Genomic DNA, 24,871 nt, shown 5'->3' on the forward strand with positions numbered 1-24,871 from the left:
AGTAATTATTAAAGAATAGTTAAAAAATTAATCTAAGATGAAATTATCTCTCGCTCATGTGAAGCGCTTATTCCTTACTTGAATTCTTCAAGTGCGGCTCTAAAAAACTTGATCTAAGATGATATTCTCATATCTATAATTAATCTAAGATGATATTCTCTTTTAGATTTTCTCAAAATGATATGTAATCTAAGATGACATAATTATTTTTCTCTCGCTTTTTTTTTTAATGCCTTTATCTGCCTTAAAACAAGTCAATGATCTTGATCAAGCAACTGTTTCAGTGGATTAAATCCAAATAAATGAGAGAAGCTAAATCGTTCATCTATTTAGTTATTGATACCCATCGATTTTGGAGATTAAATCCAAATAAAGTTATCCAAACCTAACACAGAAAATCTTCAACAGTAATTAAATTACAAATCAACAATAAAATTTAGCAGCAATGCCTAATTAAGAGTTCACCCATCTTTATTTTTTTATATAAAAATTTGAATGATTTATTGTGAGTCAAATATTTTTATTTTTTATAAAAATTTATATATACATCTCTTTAAATATATTTTTCTAGTTCAAAAAATATAATAAAATAAAAAATTTATATATACATGTAATTAAATAAATTAAAAAGCCCTTCTAAGAAAACACCTCCTTCTCCAATGTAAAGAGGACCAACCTGCCGTCATAAAAGCCCAATGTACTCCATTGTAAAGAGGACCAACCTACCGGAAAGCTAGTACAGATTGAGCACGCATTGGCTGCCGTTGGATCAGGCCAAACTTCTCTCAGAATCAAAGGTTGTTGCAATTTAAGCTCTCTATCTTCTTCTTCTTCTTCTTCTCATTTTCTTGTCATTTTCGAAGGTACTGTGTCGTTGATGGGTGCTTCGATGCTATGTTGATTTTATTATTTTTTTGGTGTTGTAGCGGCAAACGGTGTTGTTATTGCAACTGAGAAGAAATTGCCATCTATTTTAGTCGTTGAATCTTCTGTAAGTAAACATTTATTATTTTTTTATTTGTTACTTCTTCTTCTTTTTCTCATTTTCTTGTCATTTTCGAATGTACTGTGTTGTTGATGGGTGCTTAGATACTATGTTGTTGACCGGAAACCGTTTTGTTTTTTTGCGTTTTTTGTAGTTTAATCTTGCAAATTTTGATTTTTGTAGTTTAATCAGATAGTTTAGACTAATATTTCATTCTGTAATGAAAATACAACCCATACTCACAGCAGTTAAGAATTATTACGGAAGGTAGTAGATATTTGGTTTAGAAAGGGAAAGTTGACAACTTTTCTTCTTCTTTTTTAACTAGGTTTTCTGGTTTGCATTTCATGTGTTTGCTATTGTGATTAAAAGTAGTTTTAGTGTCTCTCTTTGTCCAATTATTTTGAAGTCTAAAGCATCCTTTATATGGATTTTATTTGGTTGCTTCCTCTGTGTAATGGCTTTAAATTAAGAGGTGTGTATGTTTGTTGCTGGCAATTGTGTGTTTACTTGATTAGTGTTTGCAGGTTGCTTGTTAGATGCACACTGAATCATATTTTTATAGAATCAAGAATCCGGAATGGTCATTTCAGACGCAGAGAAAAGAATTCCAGTATTGGAGATGTTAAAATGTGGAAAAGCGACAGGGTCTATATCGACAAACATGGCAAATGGCGAATCTTTGATCACAAAAAGATGTCCAGGAAACGATGTAATACGGAGTAATTCACTTTGTGCTCATACATATAACTGCTCAAGCACATATGGCTTCAATTATTAAGTCATCATTTATACCTAGGTGGCTCTTTGAGGGGACAAGGATGGAAATATGGATCAGGATTTGTTGATGGGATTTTCCCGGTGCTAAGTCCTGTTGCTCATCAGATTCTGAACTTTGTGCGGAAAGAAGTGGATCCGAATAATGTTTGGGCTGCTCTTGATACTCTTCCGGTCACTCACGAGACTTGGGATGATCTTATTAATGTAGCCGTCCAACTTCGTTTGAATAAACAATGGGATCCGATTGCATTGGTGAGTAAATCGTGCCTTATTTCTTTCAGCGTGTAGGGTGGTAGGCGATGGATTAAACCACACGCACATATTTTTGTGGCAGGATGTTTGCACAGTATTTTTCTCTTCAAACATTAAGACTGAATCCTCGATTGTTCAAATCTCCTTTAAGTGGTTGGTGCCGCAGTTGGTGCTTGGAATTCTCATATACCAGCATTTTCCTACAACTAAATGAAACAAATCTCTTCACTGTCTATTTATTATATCGACATTTTTAATATCGAGTGTTTTTAATTCTTAATAATCTTGTTGGGTGCAACTCTAAAATTTCCAGATATGTCAATGGATATTGTACAAGAGCTCCTTCCAGACAGATGTCATGTGCTACAATTTACTAATAGATGCTTATGGGCAAAAATCTTTGTACAAGAAGGCAGAAGAAACATATCTTGATCTTCTTCATGCCAGGTGTATCCCTACTGAAGACACTTATGCCCTTCTTATAAAGGCTTACTGTGCATGTGGATTGTTAGAAAAAGCTGAAGCTGCCTTTGTTGATATGCGAAAGTATAGCCTTCCTCCAAGTATGTGTTTACCAATTCATTTCTTCTTAGCTTTCAGGGGAATTGTATTTTCAAGAAGTTATTGGACTACATCAACCATTTCTTATAAATCAAAAATTTCCTCAACTTTTAAGATTCTTTTCCTCAAAAATTGATTTTTTGTGGGGTTAAATTCGTTTTAAATTTTGAAACCTCGCTCAATAATTGCACAGAGCTGTGTTTATTTTTTCTTTTCGGGGGTGAAGTATACTAAACGTAGGAAAAGAGAAGATTGGTTAATGGTCTGCATATTTCTTGTTGCTACTATAATAGTAGTGATAACTACTCCTTATCTACATCACCATGCTTAGAGATTGGTTGATTAAACCAAGAGGGACCCCTTGCTAATTTAGCGAGACCGGAACTGGATTAGGCTAGACTGTTCTAGATGACAAACTTGCTTCTGTAGCTTTCCTTTATGAGAATGCGTGGGTTATTTCTCTTCTTTTTGCGGTGGTCAAATACAGGGCATTAGTTCTGCTTTTGTGTTTCGTTCTCTTATTTACACGTCTCAGATTTTCATTTTTCAAGCTGTTCTGTTGATACACTTGCATGCACATTCAAGGAGTGAAAAGTGAGCGTATACTCTAATTTTGGCCAGGTGCAATTGTATACAATGCTTATATTGATGGGTTAATGAAGGCTGGAAACCCTCAAAGAGCAATTGAGATCTTTCAGCGATTGAAAAATGATGGCTGCCAGCCCTCTACTGACACCTATACACTGTTGATCAACCTTCATGGGAAGGTAAGCTCAGTGGTATTTGGTTCTGAATTATTCTGCAAATCTGATCTTCTTGAAATTCCTATGGGAGAGCTGGCCTTCACGAGGGTAAGATGCGTATGGGATAGCTGGCCTTCATGAGGGTAAGATGCTTGAACCAAATAATATCAATGTACTTCATCGATTGAGAATTGTAGAATGATTAAGCACCAGAGAATTTGGGAGCAGTTTGAGCATGTAATGGTTTAAAAACGTTCGGATCAACTACGAACTTGAAGGGATCTATATGGCAACATTGGATTATATTTTGGAACAGTGGTTCAATTCTATTCTGGAGATCTGCCATAATCTTTCTAAGATTTCCTAGGAAACAAGATAAAGTTGTATGAGATATTATCAGGCTATCAGCATTTCATCCATTTGCAACACCTTTCCTACTTGGAAGAAGTTCCTCTTGTTTTTCGTATATGCTCCTCGTAATTTTGGCTTAATGATTTGGCTGCTCCTATTTGTTTTTTATATTAGTATCTTAGAATTATTTAAAAATATATAAAAAAAATTCAAAATCCCGTGAAACTTTTGACGCATTTACAAACTGCTCTGTTTTCATCATGGATCCATCATCTCTGGACGAATTTTTTCCAAGAATTGCATGGAAATTTCAACAAATTGAAAATTTCATTTCCAAGAGTGGCAAGGAAACTACCATAATTTATCGTCAAAGGAAAACACCCCCACCGGCAGCCCACCAGCAAGTGGGACCACCACGAAAAGTCAGCACTCATCAACTGTCGGCCTAATGGGTTTGTTGACACGTTGACCCACCACCATATCCTCTCTTTTATTTTTTTTATTTTGGGAAAATGACATCTTGTTTTTCCTGTAATTATCATGTCATTCTCATTTGGGTTACAAACAATATATATTTCCAATTAGATCCCCCATTTTTCAAATAGCAATCATTAGATGAACAAAAAATTTAGGCTCCTCAGGACAAAAGGAGTTCCTCTTATCAAGTATCACAATGTTAATAAATATCAATTTAAATAAATAATCAAAGACATTAAATATCATGTCTCTTTTTGTCTCTCTTTTTTCAAAGTTTCCTCATTTTTTTTAATCATGAAAATCTATTTTTTTACTAATTATTTAATTATATCCACAAATAACAGTATAATTACATCCATGTATTGATCAGTATATACTGAGTTAGAGAAACTCCAATTACCTTTAATAAGAGATTTTTATTATCATTAGATATTTTTAATGCAATACTTTTTTGTTGATGTCAAAAGTGAAATTCATAACAATAATATTTAAAATATTATATGATTATTTAATAATCTCTCGTATTAAACATTGTATTCTTAAAAATTAAAATAGAAAAGTTTGTTTTAACATGAATAGGGTTTTTTTTATGATATAAAGGGAAAAAAAATCAAGGAGAGGATTAATTGGATAATGTCATAATAGATGGCAGAAGCATTGGGATTTTCAGTGTTTAGGACCTAACTGAAAATGGGTAAATCGTTTTGGACTTTTTTATATAAATATATACACAGTCCAATTATTTATTTATTTATTTTACCAACAATTAATATACAAAAATAAAACGGATTAGCGAGTGAGTATTTGGTGTGAATTCATTTACCTGCACCACCTCACCAAGGCCTGGACAAACAGCCACTCCAAGGATCCATGTCGTTTATTCAATGCGCTTAATCTTGTGTGTGTGAGTGTCTGTAGTGTTGTCAGTGCCTCTGCTTCTTCATATTTTTCAAGGGAAGTGTCTCTAATTTTGATTTTTCTATTTTATTTCTTGTACTTCCATTACTTCTTTTTATATATTTAATCGCTGTTTTTATTTTTTAATTGATGGTTGTATTTATATTTTTCACCATTAGATGTCTATGTTTTAAAGTTATTAATGACATGTATGATTAATGGGTATGTATCATCCTTGTTATGGAATTCATCATTCATAAAATCTAAGATAAAAGAAACCAAAATTTAAAAGTACAAGAAAAGGATAAAAAAATTATTATTTTTTCATCATAAAACAATGACTTCGTGTGTATAGTAAGCAGTGGAGTTAGGAATTGTAGTTTGGGAATGTCAAAATAGATAAAAGATTTTAGAGGGCGGGCCAAAATTTTAAATTTTCTATTTTTAAAGATAAAAATCTAATTTATTGAAGAAAAAAAAACCATGTTGGCTATTTTCTCTTAGTGCCAACAATCGAGTCTCGACGGAGTCGTCGATCTCTTCTTTCATATCCTAACGTTTGAAGGGTAGACAATTCAATGTACTAAACATGAGAATATCAACCATGTTGCTTGCATTTAGATCTTCTACATCAAAACCTTGTTTATACAGGGGACATGAACGCTAGCTATTATTAAAAAAAAAAAATTCCAAAATCTCAACCTAATACCGCAGAAGGCCATCATCTGTATCTAGACATACTAACATGCAACTCGCACCGGGTTGCATAATTATTATTTGCAATCACCATCCTAGTAAAGATCAAGCAACTGTTTTCTGCAATTCACAAGAAGAAATTTAGCACCAAATATTATCATTATCCGCGCAAATAAAACCTCGGTTACAGTAGATTAAGTCCAAATAAATGAGAGAATGGTAGACTTGGAAGCTAAACCATTCATCTAAAAGAGATGATACCCATCGATTTTGTGGATTAAATCCAAATAAAGTTATCAAAACCCAACACAAAAAATCTTCAACAATAAATATGATTTCTGCTAGTGAAAGGCAAGCCCCTGGTGCCTCTGCTTTCTAAATGCCATCACAATCCCATTTAAAGAAATTCCAAACAACCATTTAAATGGTGGTCAAGTGGTAAGGACTTGGGATCAAGAGATTTGATTCTTCTGTAGTCTCAGGTTCGAGTCCTTGATTACTCATATGATGACCACTAAAGACTTACATGGTCATTAACTTCAGGACCCGTGAAATTAGTCGAGATACGTGAAAGGTGGCCCGGACATCCATGTTAATCTAAAAAAAAAGAACTTCCATACATAGGATTCTTCAGACCAATAGATTTACTAACGGAAGACAATAAAATCAAACTGTGATATCAGAATCAATATAGATACCTCCATATTTGCATAATCCAACATAAAAAGGACAACTTTTATGTTTATGTCGCAACTTCAAGAGTTGAGAATTCATAAATGCCCGTTGTTGAGAGCACTACCAGACTATGATTTGGCAGCGCCTTTACAGGAATTAGACATAAGTGGTTGCCCGATTCTATGGAAACGTTACGGGAAGGAGGGGATGGGCGAAGATTGGCAAAAGATTTCTCACATCCCAAATATTTATTGTCATGATATATTATTATAGATGAGAAAGACAGAACTCTTTAATTAGAACCGGCAGGAGCATGTAAATTATTCTACCAGTGTTAATCCTTAACGGTATAATATTTTACTATATTTTAACAAATCCATTTTAATTAATTATGTAAGTCATAGTTAGGTCACTGGGATTTTTATCATTCGGAAAATGGAATGCTTATTTTAACATCTACCATTCATGGGGTTGTTTTGGTTATGGCACGTTTGCTTTTGGTCTGTGTTTAACAGCTTGGGCTTAGAACATGCTGAAGAGCTGCTTCAGAGTGGGTTCCGATTTGCTTTGTGCATTTGAAGGTTTTCCCTTAATATTTTTGGAATCAAATCGAAGGACAATCTGGTATAATCAAATGGAGGATTTCATTCAGTGTTGTATTAAGCACCATTTGTTTCATACACCTCCTTGCTGTAATTGGATTGAAATCATTTGTAATCTATTGTTGACCTGGATTTTATTTCCTACTTACCATTTATTCTCACATCTCTCTCTCTCTCTGTTTTTTTCTTTTTTCTTTTTTTTTTTAAAGATGATACACATTAATTTAGTGGATTAAATCATAATAAGGTTATCCAATAGATATGATCTCTACAAGTAAAAGACAAGTCCCCCAGTACCTGTGCGTTCCAAATGCCATCACAGCCCCTTTCAAGTTCAAGGATTCTCCAGACCAAACTTTTTATTAAGTGAAGGCCATGAATTCAAGATAGATAGCAGTGCCTGAACCCAAAAAAAAAAAAAAAAAACACAGATTACCAAAACATAGATTGTAGACGTGATAACAATTTGAAATGGTGCGAGTACTGAATCACTACATTACATGGTAGAGGATTAACTATGACTTGTAATTTTAGCCTAGTACACCAGATCTTATCTTATGAGAACTTCGAAGTTATATCTGCTTGGACTCTAGTAGTACTACAATGAATTCTCTCTTTGGAATTACTGTGCACCCCAACCCACGTTACCTCTAGGAAATAATCATGCATCTCAACCCACGTGCAAGTGTATGATCGCTTATAGGCCTCGACCAGTAACCTCCTGGGAATTATTGTATACCCCAGCTAACATGTAAGTGTTCAATCATTAGTGAACCTCGAGTTGTCGGGCTCTTCTTCGTTATTTGATTATTGAAAGTGGTAATTAATTGCTCACCTGTTGATGGTTTCCAGGAATATATTCATCTTTATATATTCATGATATTAAAAAAATAATATAAATATTAAAAAAATAATTTATATAATATTAATTATTAGTATTTTAATTTCTCTATCTTTTTTTTTTAATTTTTTTAATTTAATTTTTATTATTTTTATTATTTTAATTTATAATTATTTTATTTAAGATAATTTATAAAAAAAAATTCAATTTAATTTTCATTTAACCTTTTAATTTATAAAATTTATTTCTTATTATTTTAATAAACTTAAAAAAAATAAAACATTAATAAATTATTTTCCAGCTTATTTTTCATAACATAACCAAATACTAAAAAATATTTTTTAATTTATTTTTCATTACACTATCAAACATCATAAAATAATTTATTTTTCTAAATCATACCCTAACCCCGGTGTTAAGCAAATTATCTTAATTTGCAGTATATATTGCCTAAACTTCATTGAGAATCACTATTCTTCCTATCAATAATCCCCCATTCCTTTGTCTCTCCTTGTTCTTGACACATTCAGTAGTAAGAACAACAATGGCTGGCGCACTTGTATCCCCAATCTTGGAGCAGTTAACCACGATCGTTGCTCAACAGGTACTTTCTTTTTTCTTTTTTATAATCAACAGGTACTTAATTACTTTTCTACAATTTTGCAATTAACCTAACATTTATAGTTCATTATACATTGATTTCATTATCTTATAGAATATCTGTTAATTTGTCAGAAGCTAAATCAGTAGCTTGATTTATATATTATCACATTGCATGTTATCAAATAATACACATACACAAACACAAGATAGCGGGTTCTTACGATTCTCTTTCTTTTTCTTTATATCTTTTGTGCTGTACAAACCATGGTTATTGTGATGGCTGGTTAGAACAAATCAATATAGTAAAATAGTAGTAAATTCCTTTTTCAATAATTCCTTATCATATTTGAATGCGTAAATCACTATATTTGTAATAAAATGATTATGATGAAATGATTAAAATAAATATAGTCAAATATTCGATTAATTACAAACATGATTATAGAAATTCTAATATTTCTTTTTTATTTTGATATCAACCTCACAGAATTTTTAAAAAAATAGACTATGATAATTATTAAAAGTCACGTAATAATATTGTGAAATTGCAATGTATTGCGCTCCACAATTATATGATTATTATAGTATCTATGAATTCTATCTTTTATCTAAAGAAATCCTTTATTCAAATAAAATATATTTTAATTCACGCATCTAGCAAATTTTAGTGCAATAATTGTGCATTAGCATTACATTATGTACGAGTCATTTTATTTTAGGCAGTTTATTATATATAATTTGAATATAATTAACAATATAAATATATTAATTGCAACTGAGAAAAAGTTTAATAAAAATGATTTACTCTATTAATTGCTAAAAATTAAGAATTTGTATTGAAATCATATAAATGTTTCCTATGCTTAACGTTTCTTTTCCTCTGTACACTAATAGGTACAACTTACAAGAAGAGGTGAACCTAGTAGTGGGTGTGAAGAAACAATGTGACAAGCTGAAAAGTAATCTCCTTGATATCCAATCTGTCCTTGAAGAAGCAGATAGAAAACAAGTGAAGGATAAGGCTGTAAGAGATTGGGTAGACAAGCTCAAAGATGCATGTTATGATATGGATGACGTGCTAGATGAATGGAGCACTGCAATTCTTAGATGGAAAATGGAGGAAGCTGAAGAAAATACTCGCAGCCGACAGAAGATACGGTGTTCCTTCCTGGGATCTCCTTGCTTTTGTTTCAATCAAGTGGTTCGACGTCGCGACATTGCCCTGAAGATCAAAGAAGTTAGTGAAAAAGTGGATGACATTGCCAAAGAGAGAGATAAGTATGGCTTTGATCTGTACAGAGCCACTGATGAACTCCAGCGACTAACAACTACCTCCTTTGTTGATGAATCAAGCGTGATTGGTCGAGATGGTGAAAAGAGAAATGTTGTAAGTAAGTTGGTGGCTGAAAGTAGTCAAGAAGCACGGGACGTGGATGTCTCAACATTGAGAAATTGTCCGATGAGATATGCAGGTCAATATTCAATAACTTGGCATTCCACGAAAGACGCGAAGATGAGCGCGAAGGATTGACAGATATCAGCGATAAAATTGCAAACAAGTGCAACAAGAGAAGAGTGGCAACGTGTTTTTTCTAGCGAACTGTGGAGGCCAGATGAGGTTGATAGAGATCAGGTTGAAAGACGAATATTTATACCTTTGCTTTTGAGTTACTACGATTTACCTTCTGTGGTAAGACAATGTTTCTTGTATTGTGCCATGTTTCCAAAAGACTTCGAGATGGTCAAAGATGAATTGGTGAAGATGTGGATAGCTGAAGGTTACCTCAAGGAGACTTCAGGTGGAGATATGGAGCTTGTAGGAGAGCAGTACTTTCAAGTCTTAGCAGCGCGCTCTTTCTTCCAAGATTTTAAGAGGGATCGGTTTGAAGGAATGAAATTCAAGATGCATGATATAGTGCATGAATTTTCCCGATATATGACAAAAAATGAATGTCTAACCATGGATGTCAGTAATCTTGGAGAATCAACAGTCGAGACTTCAATTGAAAGGGTTCGTCACTTAAGCTTGATGCTGTAAGAGGAGAACTCTTTTCCCGTGTCCATTCACAAAGCAAAAGGTCTTCGCAGCCTCTTGATCGACACTAGAGACCCTTCGCTTGGAGCTGCACTGCCTGATTTGTTCAAGCAGTTGACATGCACCAGGCATTGAATTTGTCAGGGTCTTCAATCAAAGAAATACCAAACGAGGTAGGGAAATTGATACATTTGAGGCACCTCAATCTGGAATTTTGTGGAGAGTTGGGGTCCCTGCCAGAAACCATGTGTGATTTATGCAATCTGCAATCCCTAGACGTTGCTTGGTGTCGTTCTCTCAGGGAATTGCCCAAGGCGATTGGAAAACTTATCAAATTGAGGCATCTCTGGATTAATGGTTCAGGAGTGGCCTTCATACCAAAGGGAATAGAGAGGATAACATGTCTTCGAACATTAGATAAGTTTATTGTGTGTGGTGGTGGTGAGAATGAAAGTAAAGCAGCTAATCTAAGAGAATTAAAAAACTTAAATCACATTGGAGGGAGTCTTGAGATACGGAACCTACGGGGAGGTGTAGAAGATGCGAGTGACGCTGCAAAAGCACAACTCAAGAATAAGAAACGCCTGCGTTGTTTGCTATTGGCTTTCGACTACAGCCGGCAGAACGGCATTTTAATTATTTCATCGGAGAGAAAACAGAGTTGCAAGCAAATGAAGGCTCTTTAATTGAAGCTTTACGGCCTCCGTCAGACTTGGAAGATCTAACCACATATGGGTACGGAGGGTTGGATTTGCCAAATTGGATGATGACATTAACCAGATTACAGGCACTTGAACCGTATGAATGTACAAAGCTGGAGGTCTTGCCTCCGTTGGGAAGTTTGCCCAACCTTGAAAGCTTGGCATTGAACTCGTTGAAGGTTAGAAGGCTGGATGCTGGATTTTTAGGTATAGAAAAAGATGAGAATGGCAATATTAATGAAGGAGAAATTGCCAGGGTCACTGCTTTCCCCAAATTAAAAAAAACTTTGGATGGACCGTCTCGAAGAAGTAGAAGAGTGGGATGGAATTGAAAGGAGAGTGGGAGAAGAAGATACCAACACAACTTCGAGATTTGATGATTGATGAGTGCCCATTGTTGAGAGCACTACCAGGCTATGTTTTGGCAGCGCCTCTACAGGAATGGGAGATAAGTTGTTGCCCCATTCTAAGGAAACGTTACGGGAAGGAGGAGATGGGCGAAGATTGGCAAGAGATTTCTCACATCCCAAACATTGATATTTACAGTTAAGACACCACTACGGATTCACGGAAGCGGTATGTTCATATACCTCTTTACTGTATATTGTTGACTTTGAGTTGTATTTCCTACTTACCATTTATTGTATCAAATTTCAGACCATATTTTAGATTTTCTCCTTGATAATTTTGGATTTTAGTTTTATTATTTTTTATTGATTGTTTTCTAGTTATTTACCGATATTTAGGGTATTTAAACCTATCTTTTCATATTTTAGGATATGCTTTCTTTGCAGTAAAATGCATGTTTTAAAAAGCACAAGTTTTGAACAAATATTTTTTTTTTATAGATTAATGTGGGTGTCCGGGCCAGCTTATGCGCACCACGACTAATCCCACGGGCCCTGAAGTTAACGACCATGTAAGCTTCCAGTGGCCATCATATGAACAACCAAGGACTCGAACCTGAGACCACAGAGGGAGCAAACCTCTTAGTCCCAAGTTTTTACCACATGGGCACCACCTAGATGGTTACAAATATTAATAATATATGTGGGAGTGTTGCTGTGGTTGATTTTTAAAATATTTTTTATTTATAAATATATTAAAATAATATTTTTTTAAAATTTTTTTATATCAATGTATTAAAATAATCAAAAACACTAAAAAAATATAATAATTAAAAAAAAATTAAAATTAAAATTTTCAAATTTTTTTTTGAAATGTAAAAACAAACCAGACTTAATAAATTAAATTCTCTAACTCACAATTGCAGTTGAAGCTTCAATCGAAGTTTGATTTTAGAATTGATTTTACTTCATCCAAAACTCATGATTTTTATGGGATATACTAAAGTTTCTAGACAAATAACTAAAAATCACACTGGTTATGTTTTGAAATAACTTTTTATTTCACTTTATTCTAAAAAACATTGGCTAAATTCAATGAGATTTTATGCAAGCAGCTATTAAATTGACTCTTGATAACTTTATATTAATTTTAAAAGTGTATTTATTTTAAATTCAATTGCAATTAGTGGATAAATAATATTTTAAAATAATATGCTTTCTCTTTAGTGTAGTCCAAGCGCCACTTGGAGCTTGTACTACTTATATTTTTAGTATAATTATAAGTATTAGTATTAAAAATATTATTATTTATTTTGTTAATATTTTTTTTAGTATAATTAATATTAAAAGTATTATTATATTTTTTTCTTAATATATTTTTTTAGTATAATTAATTGTATTAGTATTAAAAATATTATTATTATTTTTTAATATTATTTTTAGTCTAATTAATAGTATTAATCTAAAAAATATTATTATTATTGGTGTTACAAATAATATTTTGTTTATATTAATACTAAAAATGTTATCAGTTGTATTATAAAATATTATTATTTTTATTAAAATTTGTAAGAGTATATTTTATTGTAATTAATATTATTAATAAAATAATTGATGAATTTGAAAGAAAATGTTATATCATCTACTAATTTTACCAAATATATTTTAATAATAATTTTATCAAATTATACTTAATTTTACATTTAGTTTTATTTAGATATTAAATATAAATTATTAGTTGCAGAACTCAAAAATAACGTTGAATTCTATCAAGTACACGACCCAAATAATCCTAAGTCCTGCACGGCTTAAAAACGGAACATAATCTGAAATAAAAAAATCAACTATGTAAGTTATATTTTTATAGCAACTATGTAAGATCCTAAATACTTGGATCAAGAAACCATACTAGATCCAAAAAACTACCTTAAAAACGGAACATAATCTGAAATAAAAAAATTAACCTGAGTTAATATCTATTTTTTATGAATTTTTAAATTACAAAAACACCTAATAAGAACTCCCTTAATAATCTGACATAAATATCTTTTATTTCAGTGGTTTAAGTTGGTGTCAATGAAATTTTTTTTTTTTAATTATTGAAATCTAGTGATCCCTCTCTCTACTCTCTTAATCAGGAATTAAAAAATAATAAAAATAAATCTTTGCACCAAAATGGAATTGGAACAATTTTAAGGAACCAACATTATATAATTTACATGATTGTTTAAGTTAGAAAATTAAAATAAATATTTTTAAAATTTATGATGTGTTACCCATGTCTCTTATGTTTTTCATTTTAGTTCCCTCTCTTCCAATCCAATCTTTTTATAAAAAATTAAAATTAATTGTTTTTTAAATAGAACTTGACTGTGCAAATCAAAGATTAAAGACCAAATTAAAAAATAAAATTTTATACAATAACAAATATAAAGTGAAAATCTCATACTTTTTAGAATAAAAATAACAAGTAAATATTAAAAAAATATTATTTTTTTAAAAAAACTTTATATATAGCCTGCGGGCTCAGGTAAAATACCATTTAAAAAAATTACTAAAAATAATGTTATTTTATTTTCTTAAAAAAAAAACTTCTCCTCCCGTGAACTGACCCGGATGAAGTTAAGTTTAAAAAATTAAAGCCTTCATTGAGCTCAATGTAAAGAGCACCAACCTGCCGTCATAAAAGCCCCAAATACACCATTGTAAGAGCCCTCGCAAGAAAACACCCTCTTCTCCAACAAGAAAAGCAAAGTTCAAACCCCAAGTAAATATCCCTGTCTTTCTCTCCCACACGCTCGCATTCTCAGCTTTTCCTCTCTGCGTCTTCAAGCAATAAACCATGGGTGATAGCCAGTACTCCTTTTCCCTCACTACTTTCAGTCCTACCGGAAAGCTAGTACAGATTGAGCACGCATTGACTGCCGTTAGATCAGGCCAAACTTCTCTCGGAATCAAAGGTTGTTGCAATTTAAGCTCTCTCTCTTCTTCTTTTTTTCTCATTTTCTTGTCATTTTCGAATGTACTGTGTTGTTGATGGGTGCTTAGATAGTATGTTGTTGATTTTTTTTTTTTTTGGTGTTGTAGCGGCAAACGGTGTTTTTATTGCAACTGAGAAGAAATTACCATCTATTTAAGTCGATGAATCTTCTGTAAGTAAACATTTATTAATCTTTTTATTGGTTTTGTTATAATCTTTGGTTGAAATTCAAGAAACCCTTTTGTTCTTTTTTTTTTTTTTGCGTTTTTGATTGTGTTTTCTTTGTGAATTTTTCGGGTTGGCCATGCGAACTTTTAGTAATAACATAAGTATAGAGACATGGGCTTGTAGCACTCCAACTGAAGAAGCTGATGATTGTTGTGGAAAAGCAACGTGGATTCTAGCCAATGAGGTGTTGGTCTATAGTTAATGGGTTTATATTGGGATTCTTAGGAGTAATTTGAGTTTAGTGACATCGGCTGTTAGAAATTTGTTCAAATTCGGTGTTAATGCAGTCTAAAAGAACAAGAGAAGAGTGGGAACGTGTTTTATCTAGCGAACTGTGGGGGCCAGATGAGGTTGATAGAGATCAGGTTGAAAGAGGAATATTTATACCTTTGCTTTTGAGTTACTATGATTTACCTTCTGTGGTAAGACGATGTTTCTTGTATTGTGCCATGTTTCCAAAAGACTACGAGATGGGAAAATATGAATTGGTGAAGATGTGGATGGCTCAAGGTTACCTCAAGGAGACTTCAGGTGGAGATATGGAGCTTGTAGGAGAGCAGTACTTTCAAGTCTTAGCAGCGTGCTCTTTCTTCCGAGATTTTGAGACGGATAAATTTGAAGGAAAGAAATTCAAGATGCATGATATAGTGCATGATTTTGCCCAATATTTGACAAAAAATGAATGTCTAACAGTGGATGTCAATACACTTGCAGAAGCAACAGTGGAGCAACCTTGGAGAAGCAACAGTGGAGACTTCAATTGAAACGGTTCGTCATTTAAGTATGATGTTATCAGAGGAGAGCTCTTTTCCTGTGTCCATTCACAAAGCAAAAGGTCTTCGCAGCCTCTTGATCGACACTAGAGACCCTTCGCTTGGAGCTGCACTGCCTGATTTGTTCAAGCAGTTGACATGCATCATGTCATTGAATTTGACATGGTCTTCAATCAAAGAAATACCAAACGAGGAAGGGTCTTCAACCGAAGAAATACCAAACGAGATAGGGAAATTGATACATTTGAGACACCTTAATTTGGCATCTTGTATGGTGTTGGAGTCCCTGCCAGAAACCATGTGTGATTTATGCAATCTGCAATCCCTAGACGTTACTCGGTGTAGGTCTCTCAAGCAATTACCTAAGGCGATTGGAAAACTTATCAAATTGAGGCATCTCCAGATTTATGGTTCAGGTGTGGCCTTCATACCAAAGGGAATAGAGAGGATAACATGTCTTCGAACATTAGATTGGTTTACTGTGTGTGGTGGTGGTGAGAATGAGAGTAAAGCAGCTAATCTAAGAGAATTAAAAAACTTAAATCACATTGGAGGGAGTCTTAAGATATGGAATCTACAAGATGCGAGTGGTGCTGCAGAAGCACAACTCAAGAATAAGAAGCGCCTGCTTTGTTTGGAATTGAATTTCTACTACAACCAGGAGAACGGCATTGTAATTGAAGCTTTACAGCCTCCGTCAGGCTTGGAATATCTAACCATATGTTGGTACAGAGGGTTGGAATTGCCAAATTGGATGATGACATTAACCAGTTTACAGGTGCTTACACTCCGTTATTGTGAAAACGTGGAGGTCTTGCCTCCGTTGGGGAGATTGCCCAACCTTGAAAGCCTGGAATTGAGGTCGTTGAAGGTGAGAAGGTTGGATGCTGGATTTTTAGGTATAGAAAAAGATGAGAATGGCAGTATTAATGATGGAGATATTGCAAGGGTCACTGCTTTCCCCAAATTAAAAAAACTTGAGATTTGGAATCTCACAGAAGTAGAAGAGGGGGATGGAATTGAAAGGAGATCAGTGGGAGGAGAAGATGCCACCACAACTTCAATATCCATTATGCCACAACTTCGACAGTCGACAATTCGTAATTGCCCGTTGTTGAGAGAACTACCAGACTATGTCTTGGCAGCGCCTCTACAGGAATTACACATAAGGAGTTGCCCCAATTTAAGGAAACGTTACGAGGAGGAGATGGGTGAAGATTGGCAAAAGATTTCTCACATCCCAAACATTTGTTTTGATGATTGGGTGAGGAAGGTTGAGTGCTTAAGTGGCAAAAGAACTCTTTAGAACCTGCTTTGAGGGTAGTAATTATTTTATTGGAGTTTGCTAAGGTTGAGTGTAAAATAATATATAAGCCTTGCTTACATGGAGTATTTCATTCAATATTACCTATTTACTGTAATTGGATTTTATTTCCTACTTGCCATTTATTCTATCAATTGCAGCTGTGATAAACGTATCCCTTTCTCTCTCACATCCTCTTTACTGTAATTATTTCTCACATTCCCTCTCTCTCACTCTCTCTCTCTCTCTTATGCCTTTATAACGTGGAGCCTCATCTGATAAGGGGCTACCAAACCGTTTTTCTAAAATATTCAAAAAATAATAATTTTATGCTAAAATTTAATATATTTTATATATTTTAAAATATTTGATGTTAAAAATAATTTTTAAAAATAAAAAAATTTATTAACATATATTTTAATATAAAAAAATTATTTAAAAAATAACTATAACTACACTGAAAAACTGAAAAACAAACTTACTTGAATTAAATCTAAATCAAATTATTTAAACCTAACACAAAATATCTTCATCTTCAACAAAATTCAGTGAAAAAACCTAATTTACTTTATTAGTTAAATATTTTTATTTTTTCTAAAAATATAAGTGATTTATTGAAAGTCAAATATTTTTATTTTTTATAAAAAATTAGTTCTTTAAATATATTTTTATAATTTAAAAAATTTATGTACATATAATCAAATAAATAAATAAATATTTATGTTAATAAATAAATAAAAATTTATTAATAATACTTAAAAACGAAACTGGTTCAAAGCCTCCATTCAGCTCAATGTAAAGAGGGCCAACCTGCCGTCATAAAAGCTCAAAATACTCCATTGTAAAAGCCCTCGTAAGAAAACACCTTCTTCTCCAACAAGAAAAGCAATGTTAAAACCCCAAGTAAATGTCCCTGTCTTTCTCTCCCACACGCTCGCATTCTCAGTTTTTCATCTCTGCGTCGTCAAGCAATAAACCATGGGTGATAGCCAGTACTCCTTTTCTCTCACTACTTTCAGTCCTACCGGAAAGCTAGTACAGATTGAGCACGCATTGACTGCCGTTGGATCAGGCCAAACTTCTCTCGGAATCAAAGGTTGTCTCGGAATCAAAGGTTGTTGCAATTTAAGCTATCTCTCTTTTCTCTCTCTCTCATTTTCTTGTCATTTTCGAATGTACTGTGTTGTTGATGGGTGCTTAGATACTATGCTTTTTATTTTATTATTTTTGGTGTTGTAGCGGCAAACGGTGTTGTTATTGCAACTGAGAAGAAATTGCCATCTATTTTAGTCGATGAATCTTCTGTAAGTAAACATTTATTATTTTTTTATTTGTTTTGTTATGTTCTTTGGTTGAAATTCAAGAAGAAATTCAAGAAACACTTTGTTGCAGTGGAATCTTCTGTAAGTAAACATTTTCGAATGTACTTTTTTCTTGACAGTGCTGAATCACATGTATTTTGTTGCAGTGGAATGGGTCCTGACTTTCGAGTTTGGTTCGGAAAAGTAGGAAGCAAGCAGAGCAATATCATAGGCTGTACAAGGTACCCATCTTCAAGATTTTCTTTATTATTTTGCTTCACGTTTGTTCTTCAGCTCTTATTTTAATGTCACCGATAAGTGATAAGGTTGCTAAATTTTCATGGCTTATCTTATGAATGGGATATGTGCATCCTTTTGACGCCTCTAAACAAACTCATGTATATAATTCATCTAATGCTTGATAACCCGGTTAAGATGATATATCTGGAAAGTAGTTATTGAGGTTGTCTATATTACAAGACTTATTGTTAGTTGTCTTATTCCCAATAATGCCATTCTGACCCCAAAAACAGCTGAATTTAGCATGAAATCCAAGAGTGTCCAATTACCATTTCATATCAATTCATTGTCATCTTTTGTTGTTAATCGTGAAGGTTTTAACTTGTGAATTTTTGTGATTGTAGGAACCAATTCCTGTCACACAACTTGTGAGGGAAACTGCTGCTGGCATGCAAGAGTTTACTCAATCTGGGTACTGGAAAATCTTTTATACATTCGAAGTGTTTCAGTGGTTTTAGTTGATTTCCTCTGTAATTTAGATCAGAATTTCAATTTCCAAAGTTCATAACCTTAGCTCTTATTCTAATAACCGAACAACTCTCTCCCTATGTTCCTGCATCAGCATGTCAACTCTTCATGCTCTTATCCTTGAAGTTTGAAAATACTCATCCTTTGTTTTTCCTTGCAGAGGTGTAAGGCCTTTTGGAGTATCTTTGCTAGTTGCTGGTTTTGATGAAAAAGGTCCACAGCTGTACCAGGTATCTGTGTTTCCTCATAATATTGTCTGAAGTCATTAACTGTTTTTTTATTGTTTTTATCTGGATTATCCTCTGTAGACTGGGGTAGCTCAGTATTCTAGAAGCTGTAGGCCTTTGTGACTATTATGCACCCTTCTGTGTGCCCAGAGTGGCTGATAACTTTTTGACCTTTTGTTTTCTTGGTTGAGATTTGGATGGATTATGACTCACTTGTGTTGCCTTTTTAAAAATATGTTAGACTCCTGCACTCAAATCATAGTTCTTCTGATGATGTTATGTTTTGTATTTGTTTGGCTAGGTCGATCCATCAGGTTCCTACTTCTCATGGAAAGCCTCAGCAATGGGGAAGAATGTTTCAAATGCAAAAACATTTCTTGAGAAGAGGTATTTATTTGTTTTTGGTACCATGAAATGCATTGATTCTGCAAAAACTTCTAAACATCTTCATGGGTTCTCCTAGCTAGCAACAAATGTGTTTCCACCTCCAGCCATCAACTGCTAAACATATTCTTCATTCAAAGTTCAAGCTACTTTCAATTTTCAACTGCCAGCATACTTTGTGCTACTCCCCTCTTTCTTTATATAATTTATTTTACTTCATCTTTCCCATACAAGAAGAATTGGATTGTCTTTTTTTTATAAAAAAAAAAAGAAAAAGAAAAAAGAAATTGAGAAAAAAAGAATGGAATGGACAGAAACATGGTAAATATTGTGGTTTTTTGTCCCCATCTTCATTTGATTTGAACAAATTTCGTTTTCCCTAACTTAGCATGTGCTCTGTAGATACACTGATGATATGGAGGTTGATGATGCTGTGCACACCGCTATCTTGACACTAAAAGAGGGGTACATCACTTTAAAATTTCCTCCACTTTTTATTTTTGAATTTGAGCCGTGGTGTTTTTTACAAGGTTTGGTGTATAAAAAGTAGAAGAAAAATTCAGTAGGTTTAAAATACTTGCGCCATGCACTTGCACCCGGTTCGGAAGAAAAATTTTCAGTAGATTTAATATACTTGCGCCATGCACTTGCACCTGGTTGATTACATAATTGATTGATTTACTGATAAATCCAGCCATTTAGGTATTGTGATTGTCTGTCACACGTTCTGAGTGTCGTAGGTAAAATGAATTCTGGGTAACAGTAGTTTAGCTCGGGTCTTCAGCCTTGAGAACTTAAATTGGCTCTCAACACTTTAGTTAGTAGTTCAGGAGATATAATTATGTGAGATACTGTTTAAGTGAAAATGAATGAAAGTTTCTCAACCCAGTGTCAATCAAATGTACTTGCAGGTGATTAAAGATTCCTTCTCTCCTCTTAGTGATTTTAAGAAGTTGTCAATTTGTTGACTCTTGCTTCTACAATCAGAGTGATGGTGGATTAGTGAGCATAATCTTAGTATTTGCAAAGTGGTCAGAGAGATATAAGTGAGCATTTTAAAGTTTCTTACAAGTTCTGAGTGCTTCCCTTGTACCCTTACAAGATTGTTTGTGTTTGCAGATTTGAAGGCCAGATTTCTGGGAAAAACATTGAAATTGGGATAATTGGTGCTGACAAGCAATTCAGGCATGCTCTTTCTTGACCTTTTTCCTTATTAAACTTGGTAATAGTGTCACGTAATTTGAAGCTTAGGATGAGTTTCAGAAGTAACTTGCAGGATGCACATTTTTGTTAACACGGTTCATAACTAGATAAAATCTGATATCAAAAATCTTTTGGATCTCACCAATTTCATATATGGCCTTCCACTTGTGGTTTCATTTTTGAAGTTCTGATTTTCTCGCACTCTTGCTCTAATTTCAGTCTGACAATTTACATACGAGACTCATTCAAAATGGCCAATCCACTCTTTCTTTGGATGTTTAAGCTTCCTTGGAGAATTTATGTGTGGCATGACCATGGCAATCTTATCCCTTGTGCTTTCTTTCCTGCAGGGTACTAACTCCAGCCGAAATTGATGATTATTTGGCTGAAGTGGAATAGACATTGTATTTTTTGTCTAAAGTGGAGTTCTTCCCAGTATTGACGCCAATCGAGATCCTTGTGTTACTTTCCTCTGGAATTTGCTTGAATCAGTTGCTTTTAGCCGAAGTTTCCATTAATTCCATGTTTGTAGAACTGTGATGTGGAAATGTTATAAGACTTCTCTCCAATCTTAGATGGCTTCTAAAGTTTTGCATCAATATGATTTCCTATATGATACGTTTGACAGAGTGCAGAAAATTGGTCTCTTCAATTATATTTATCTCCTCTCAATGCTTGACCTGTAATATGACCGTTCTCATTTAATTCCAATGGAGCCCCGAAGAGGGAAAGAGAGGGACCATGGAATATGGATATCGAATTAAAATGCTTCCTTTATTTTTTGGGTCCTTGTACTTTCCTCAATTTTTCAGTTTAGACTCTATATCTTCAAGTTCTTCAATTTAATCCAAGTCACACAAGTTATAGCTTATTTTGCCCCTCCTCAATTGCAGCCAAAACTACTGTTGTAAAAATGGAAATGCATGACGTAACCCCGTATATATTAAGAGAATGGAAGTGTTCGCCCTTGAAATATGTTTTTGCTTGGAATTATATTAAAACGATATTTTTATTATTATTTTAAAAAATTAATATTAAGTCTGAAAATATAAAACAAATTAATTTAAAAAAAATAAAAAAATCACCTCAACCTCAATAAGCCTTTTAACCCTTTTAACAGCAGTTTTCGCTTTTGTAGCATGGAAACTACTGCTAGTAAATAGCAACTGAAGTGGCACTTCATAGCTTCGTCTTTGCAACGGGTCTCATGCTGGAGTTTTTGCTGTTAAATTATACTAATAATAATGACAATAATTTGTCCATTGTGTTTAAACAAATTAACATCTGATCTTCTTCTTTTTATTATTATTAAAAATGAACATTTTTAGAATTGATTATTCTAGCTATAAGCTACTGTCTCAATATAGAATCCCATGCAACCTCAGACACCACGAGGCTACAATAATGCTATTGTTTGACTCCTTAAGTTCGTTAGAGATATTTTGAGGCTTGTCCCTTAGTAAACAGAAAAAAACAGAAGCTGCTTTTGTCTGGCAGTGCTGGTCTTCACCCATGTAGTCCATTATCCAAGAAACACTCTTCACATATCTTCTTGCTTTCTGGATGTTTACAGATACCCAACTCCAAACTCCTCTTTTATGCTTTCATGTAAGTCGTATCCTTCCTTCCTCTCTTACCTTATGCAATGCCACTGCTAATGCTGTTCATGCTGCCTTGTTATTTTCTGTATTTATTAACTTCAATTCTGGTGTTTCTCCTCTAGCTGGATAATATTGCTTTTTCATGGAATTTCTTGTTCTGGGAAATGGGTTTCAACGGAATTGCTATGTATCAACGTTCACTTGAGAGATTATGTCTAAATTGTTTTGTGTTCTTATTAGTTAAAACATTTTAGCATTTTGTTGGCTCTCATATATATTGAACGAGCAATCATCATTATCTGAAAAGTCTTACCGTGACTTAAGAAGTTATAAGATGATGGACCAGTTTTAGCTGTCAGGGTGCTATGCTTATCGTTGTTGAACTCTAACCAGTCTTCAACAGTTGTGGCCTTGTTTATCTTGCAAATTTTGATTTTTGTAGTTTAATCAGATAGATTAGACTAATATTTGATTCTGTAATGAAAATACAACCTATACTCACAGCAGTTAAGAATTATTGCGGAAGAAAGGGAGAAGATATTTGGTTTAGAAAGGGAAAGTTGACAACTTTTCTTCTTCTTTTTTAACTAGGTTTTCTGGTTTGCATTTCATGTGTTTGCTATTGTGATTAAAAGTAGTTTTAGTGTCTCTCTTTGTCCAATTATTTTGAAGTCTAAAGCATCCTTTATATGGATTTTATTTGGTTGCTTCCTCTGTGTAATGGCTTTAAATTAAGAGGTGTGTATGTTTGTTGCTGGCAATTGTGTGTTTACTTGATTAGTGTTTGCAGGTTGCTTGTTAGATGCACACTGAATCATATTTTTATAGAATCAAGAATCCGGAATGGTCATTTCAGACGCAGAGAAAAGAATTCCAGTATTGGAGATGTTAAAATGTGGAAAAGCGACAGGGTCTATATCGACAAACATGGCAAATGGCGAATCTTTGATCACAAAAAGATGTCCAGGAAACGATGTAATACGGAGTAATTCACTTTGTGCTCATACATATAACTTCTCAAGAAAATATGGTTTTAATTATTGAGTCATCCATTTTACCTAGGTGGCTCTTTGAGGGGACAAGGATGGAAATATGGATCAGGATTTGTTGATGGGATTTTCCCGGTGCTAAGTCCTGTTGCTCATCAGATTCTGAACTTTGTGCGGAAAGAAGTGGATCCGAATAATGTTTGGGCTGCTCTTGATACTCTTCCTGTCACTCACGAGACTTGGGATGATCTTATTAATGTAGCCGTCCAACTTCGTTTGAATAAACAATGGGATCCGATTGCATTGGTGAGTAAATCGTGCCTTATTTCTTTCAGCGTGTAGGGTGGTAGGCGATGGATTAAACCACACGCACATATTTTTGTGGCAGGATGTTTGCACAGTATTTTTCTCTTCAAACATTAAGACTGAATCCTCGATTGTTCAAATCTCCTTTAAGTGGTTGGTGCCGCAGTTGGTGCTTGGAATTCTCATATACCAGCATTTTCCTACAACTAAATGAAACAAATCTCTTTACTGTCTATTTATTATATCGACATTTTTAATATCGAGTGTTTTTAATTCTTAATAATCTTGTTGGGTGCAACTCTAAAATTTCCAGATATGTCAATGGATATTGTACAAGAGCTCCTTCCAGACAGATGTCATGTGCTACAATTTACTAATAGATGCTTATGGGCAAAAATCTTTGTACAAGAAGGCAGAAGAAACATATCTTGATCTTCTTCATGCCAGGTGTATCCCTACTGAAGACACTTATGCCCTTCTTATAAAGGCTTACTGTGCATGTGGATTGTTAGAAAAAGCTGAAGCTGCCTTTGTTGATATGCGAAAGTATAGCCTTCCTCCAAGTATGTGTTTACCAATTCATTTCTTCTTAGCTTTCAGGGGAATTGTATTTTCAAGAAGTTATTGGACTACATCAACCATTTCTTATAAATCAAAAATTTCCTCAACTTTTAAGATTCTTTTCCTCAAAAATTGATTTTTTGTGGGGTTAAATTCGTTTTAAATTTTGAAACCTCGCTCAATAATTGCACAGAGCTGTGTTTATTTTTTCTTTTCGGGGGTGAAGTATACTAAACGTAGGAAAAGAGAAGATTGGTTAATGGTCTGCATATTTCTTGTTGCTACTATAATAGTAGTGATAACTACTCCTTATCTACATCACCATGCTTAGAGATTGGTTGATTAAACCAAGAGGGACCCCTTGCTAATTTAGCGAGACCGGAACTGGATTAGGCTAGACTGTTCTAGATGACAAACTTGCTTCTGTAGCTTTCCTTTATGAGAATGCGTGGGTTATTTCTCTTCTTTTTGCGGTGGTCAAATACAGGGCATTAGTTCTGCTTTTGTGTTTCGTTCTCTTATTTACACGTCTCAGATTTTCATTTTTCAAGCTGTTCTGTTGATACACTTGCATGCACATTCAATGAGTGAAAAGTGAGCGTATACTCTAATTTTGGCCAGGTGCAATTGTATACAATGCTTATATTGATGGGTTAATGAAGGCTGGAAACCCTCAAAGAGCAATTGAGATCTTTCAGCGA

General features: G+C 33.8%; 5 protein-coding genes, 1 long non-coding RNA gene and 1 pseudogene across 8 annotated transcripts in view; 6 read left to right on the plus strand and 1 right to left on the minus strand.

Moving 5' to 3' along the window:
- Window positions 1-11,031, plus strand: part of LOC105129517 (putative disease resistance protein RGA4) — a 12,862-nt gene extending 1,831 nt beyond the window's left edge. The window contains exons 2-3 of one of the 3 annotated variants that reach the window (XM_011031611.1): window positions 8,360-8,464; window positions 9,365-11,031. In XM_011031611.1, the coding sequence (XP_011029913.1) occupies window positions 8,405-8,464; window positions 9,365-9,994 (690 nt within the window). In that variant the 5' untranslated portion in view covers window positions 8,360-8,404 and the 3' untranslated portion in view covers window positions 9,995-11,031. The remainder of the gene's footprint in view (window positions 1-8,359; window positions 8,465-9,364) is intronic. The other 2 variants (XM_011031613.1, XM_011031612.1) reach the window with 2 other exon arrangements.
- On the plus strand, window positions 1,493-3,464 carry LOC105129516 (pentatricopeptide repeat-containing protein At2g35130-like). The gene is made up of 4 exons (XM_011031609.1): window positions 1,493-1,697; window positions 1,785-2,017; window positions 2,331-2,580; window positions 3,200-3,464. The coding sequence occupies exons 1-4, from the start codon at window positions 1,616-1,618 to the stop codon at window positions 3,460-3,462; spliced, it is 828 nt and encodes a 275-aa protein (XP_011029911.1). The 5' UTR covers window positions 1,493-1,615; the 3' UTR covers window positions 3,463-3,464.
- Window positions 3,660-24,871, plus strand: part of LOC105129515 (pentatricopeptide repeat-containing protein At2g35130-like) — a 23,097-nt gene continuing 1,885 nt past the window's right edge. Inside the window, exon 1 of the mRNA XM_011031608.1 lies at window positions 3,660-3,830. The gene's annotated coding sequence lies outside the window, so the exon portion shown is untranslated. The remainder of the gene's footprint in view (window positions 3,831-24,871) is intronic.
- On the minus strand, window positions 5,828-7,413 carry LOC105129514 (uncharacterized). Its single transcript, XR_843088.1, has 2 exons — window positions 7,317-7,413; window positions 5,828-5,862 (listed from the first exon to the last, which is right to left on the minus strand). It is a non-coding gene; the product is annotated as an uncharacterized LOC105129514 (long non-coding RNA).
- LOC105129695 (disease resistance protein RGA2-like) lies at window positions 10,601-16,833 on the plus strand. The gene is made up of 3 exons (XM_011031882.1): window positions 10,601-11,108; window positions 11,144-11,285; window positions 16,306-16,833. Exons 1-3 carry the CDS (start codon window positions 10,618-10,620, stop codon window positions 16,831-16,833), a joined length of 1,161 nt encoding a protein of 386 aa, XP_011030184.1. The 5' UTR covers window positions 10,601-10,617.
- Window positions 17,628-21,368, plus strand: LOC105129696 (proteasome subunit alpha type-2-A-like; annotated as a pseudogene).
- LOC105129697 (pentatricopeptide repeat-containing protein At2g35130-like) overlaps window positions 22,169-24,871 on the plus strand; it is a 3,962-nt gene continuing 1,259 nt past the window's right edge. The window contains exons 1-5 of the mRNA XM_011031883.1: window positions 22,169-22,321; window positions 23,105-23,289; window positions 23,377-23,609; window positions 23,923-24,172; window positions 24,792-24,867. Of these exons, the coding sequence (XP_011030185.1) occupies window positions 22,320-22,321; window positions 23,105-23,289; window positions 23,377-23,609; window positions 23,923-24,172; window positions 24,792-24,867 (746 nt within the window). The 5' untranslated portion in view covers window positions 22,169-22,319. The remainder of the gene's footprint in view (window positions 22,322-23,104; window positions 23,290-23,376; window positions 23,610-23,922; window positions 24,173-24,791; window positions 24,868-24,871) is intronic.

Source organism: Populus euphratica, unplaced genomic scaffold (genome assembly GCF_000495115.2).
Source record: "Populus euphratica unplaced genomic scaffold, PopEup_1.0 scaffold16.1, whole genome shotgun sequence".
Lineage (NCBI taxonomy): Eukaryota > Viridiplantae > Streptophyta > Magnoliopsida > Malpighiales > Salicaceae > Populus > Populus euphratica.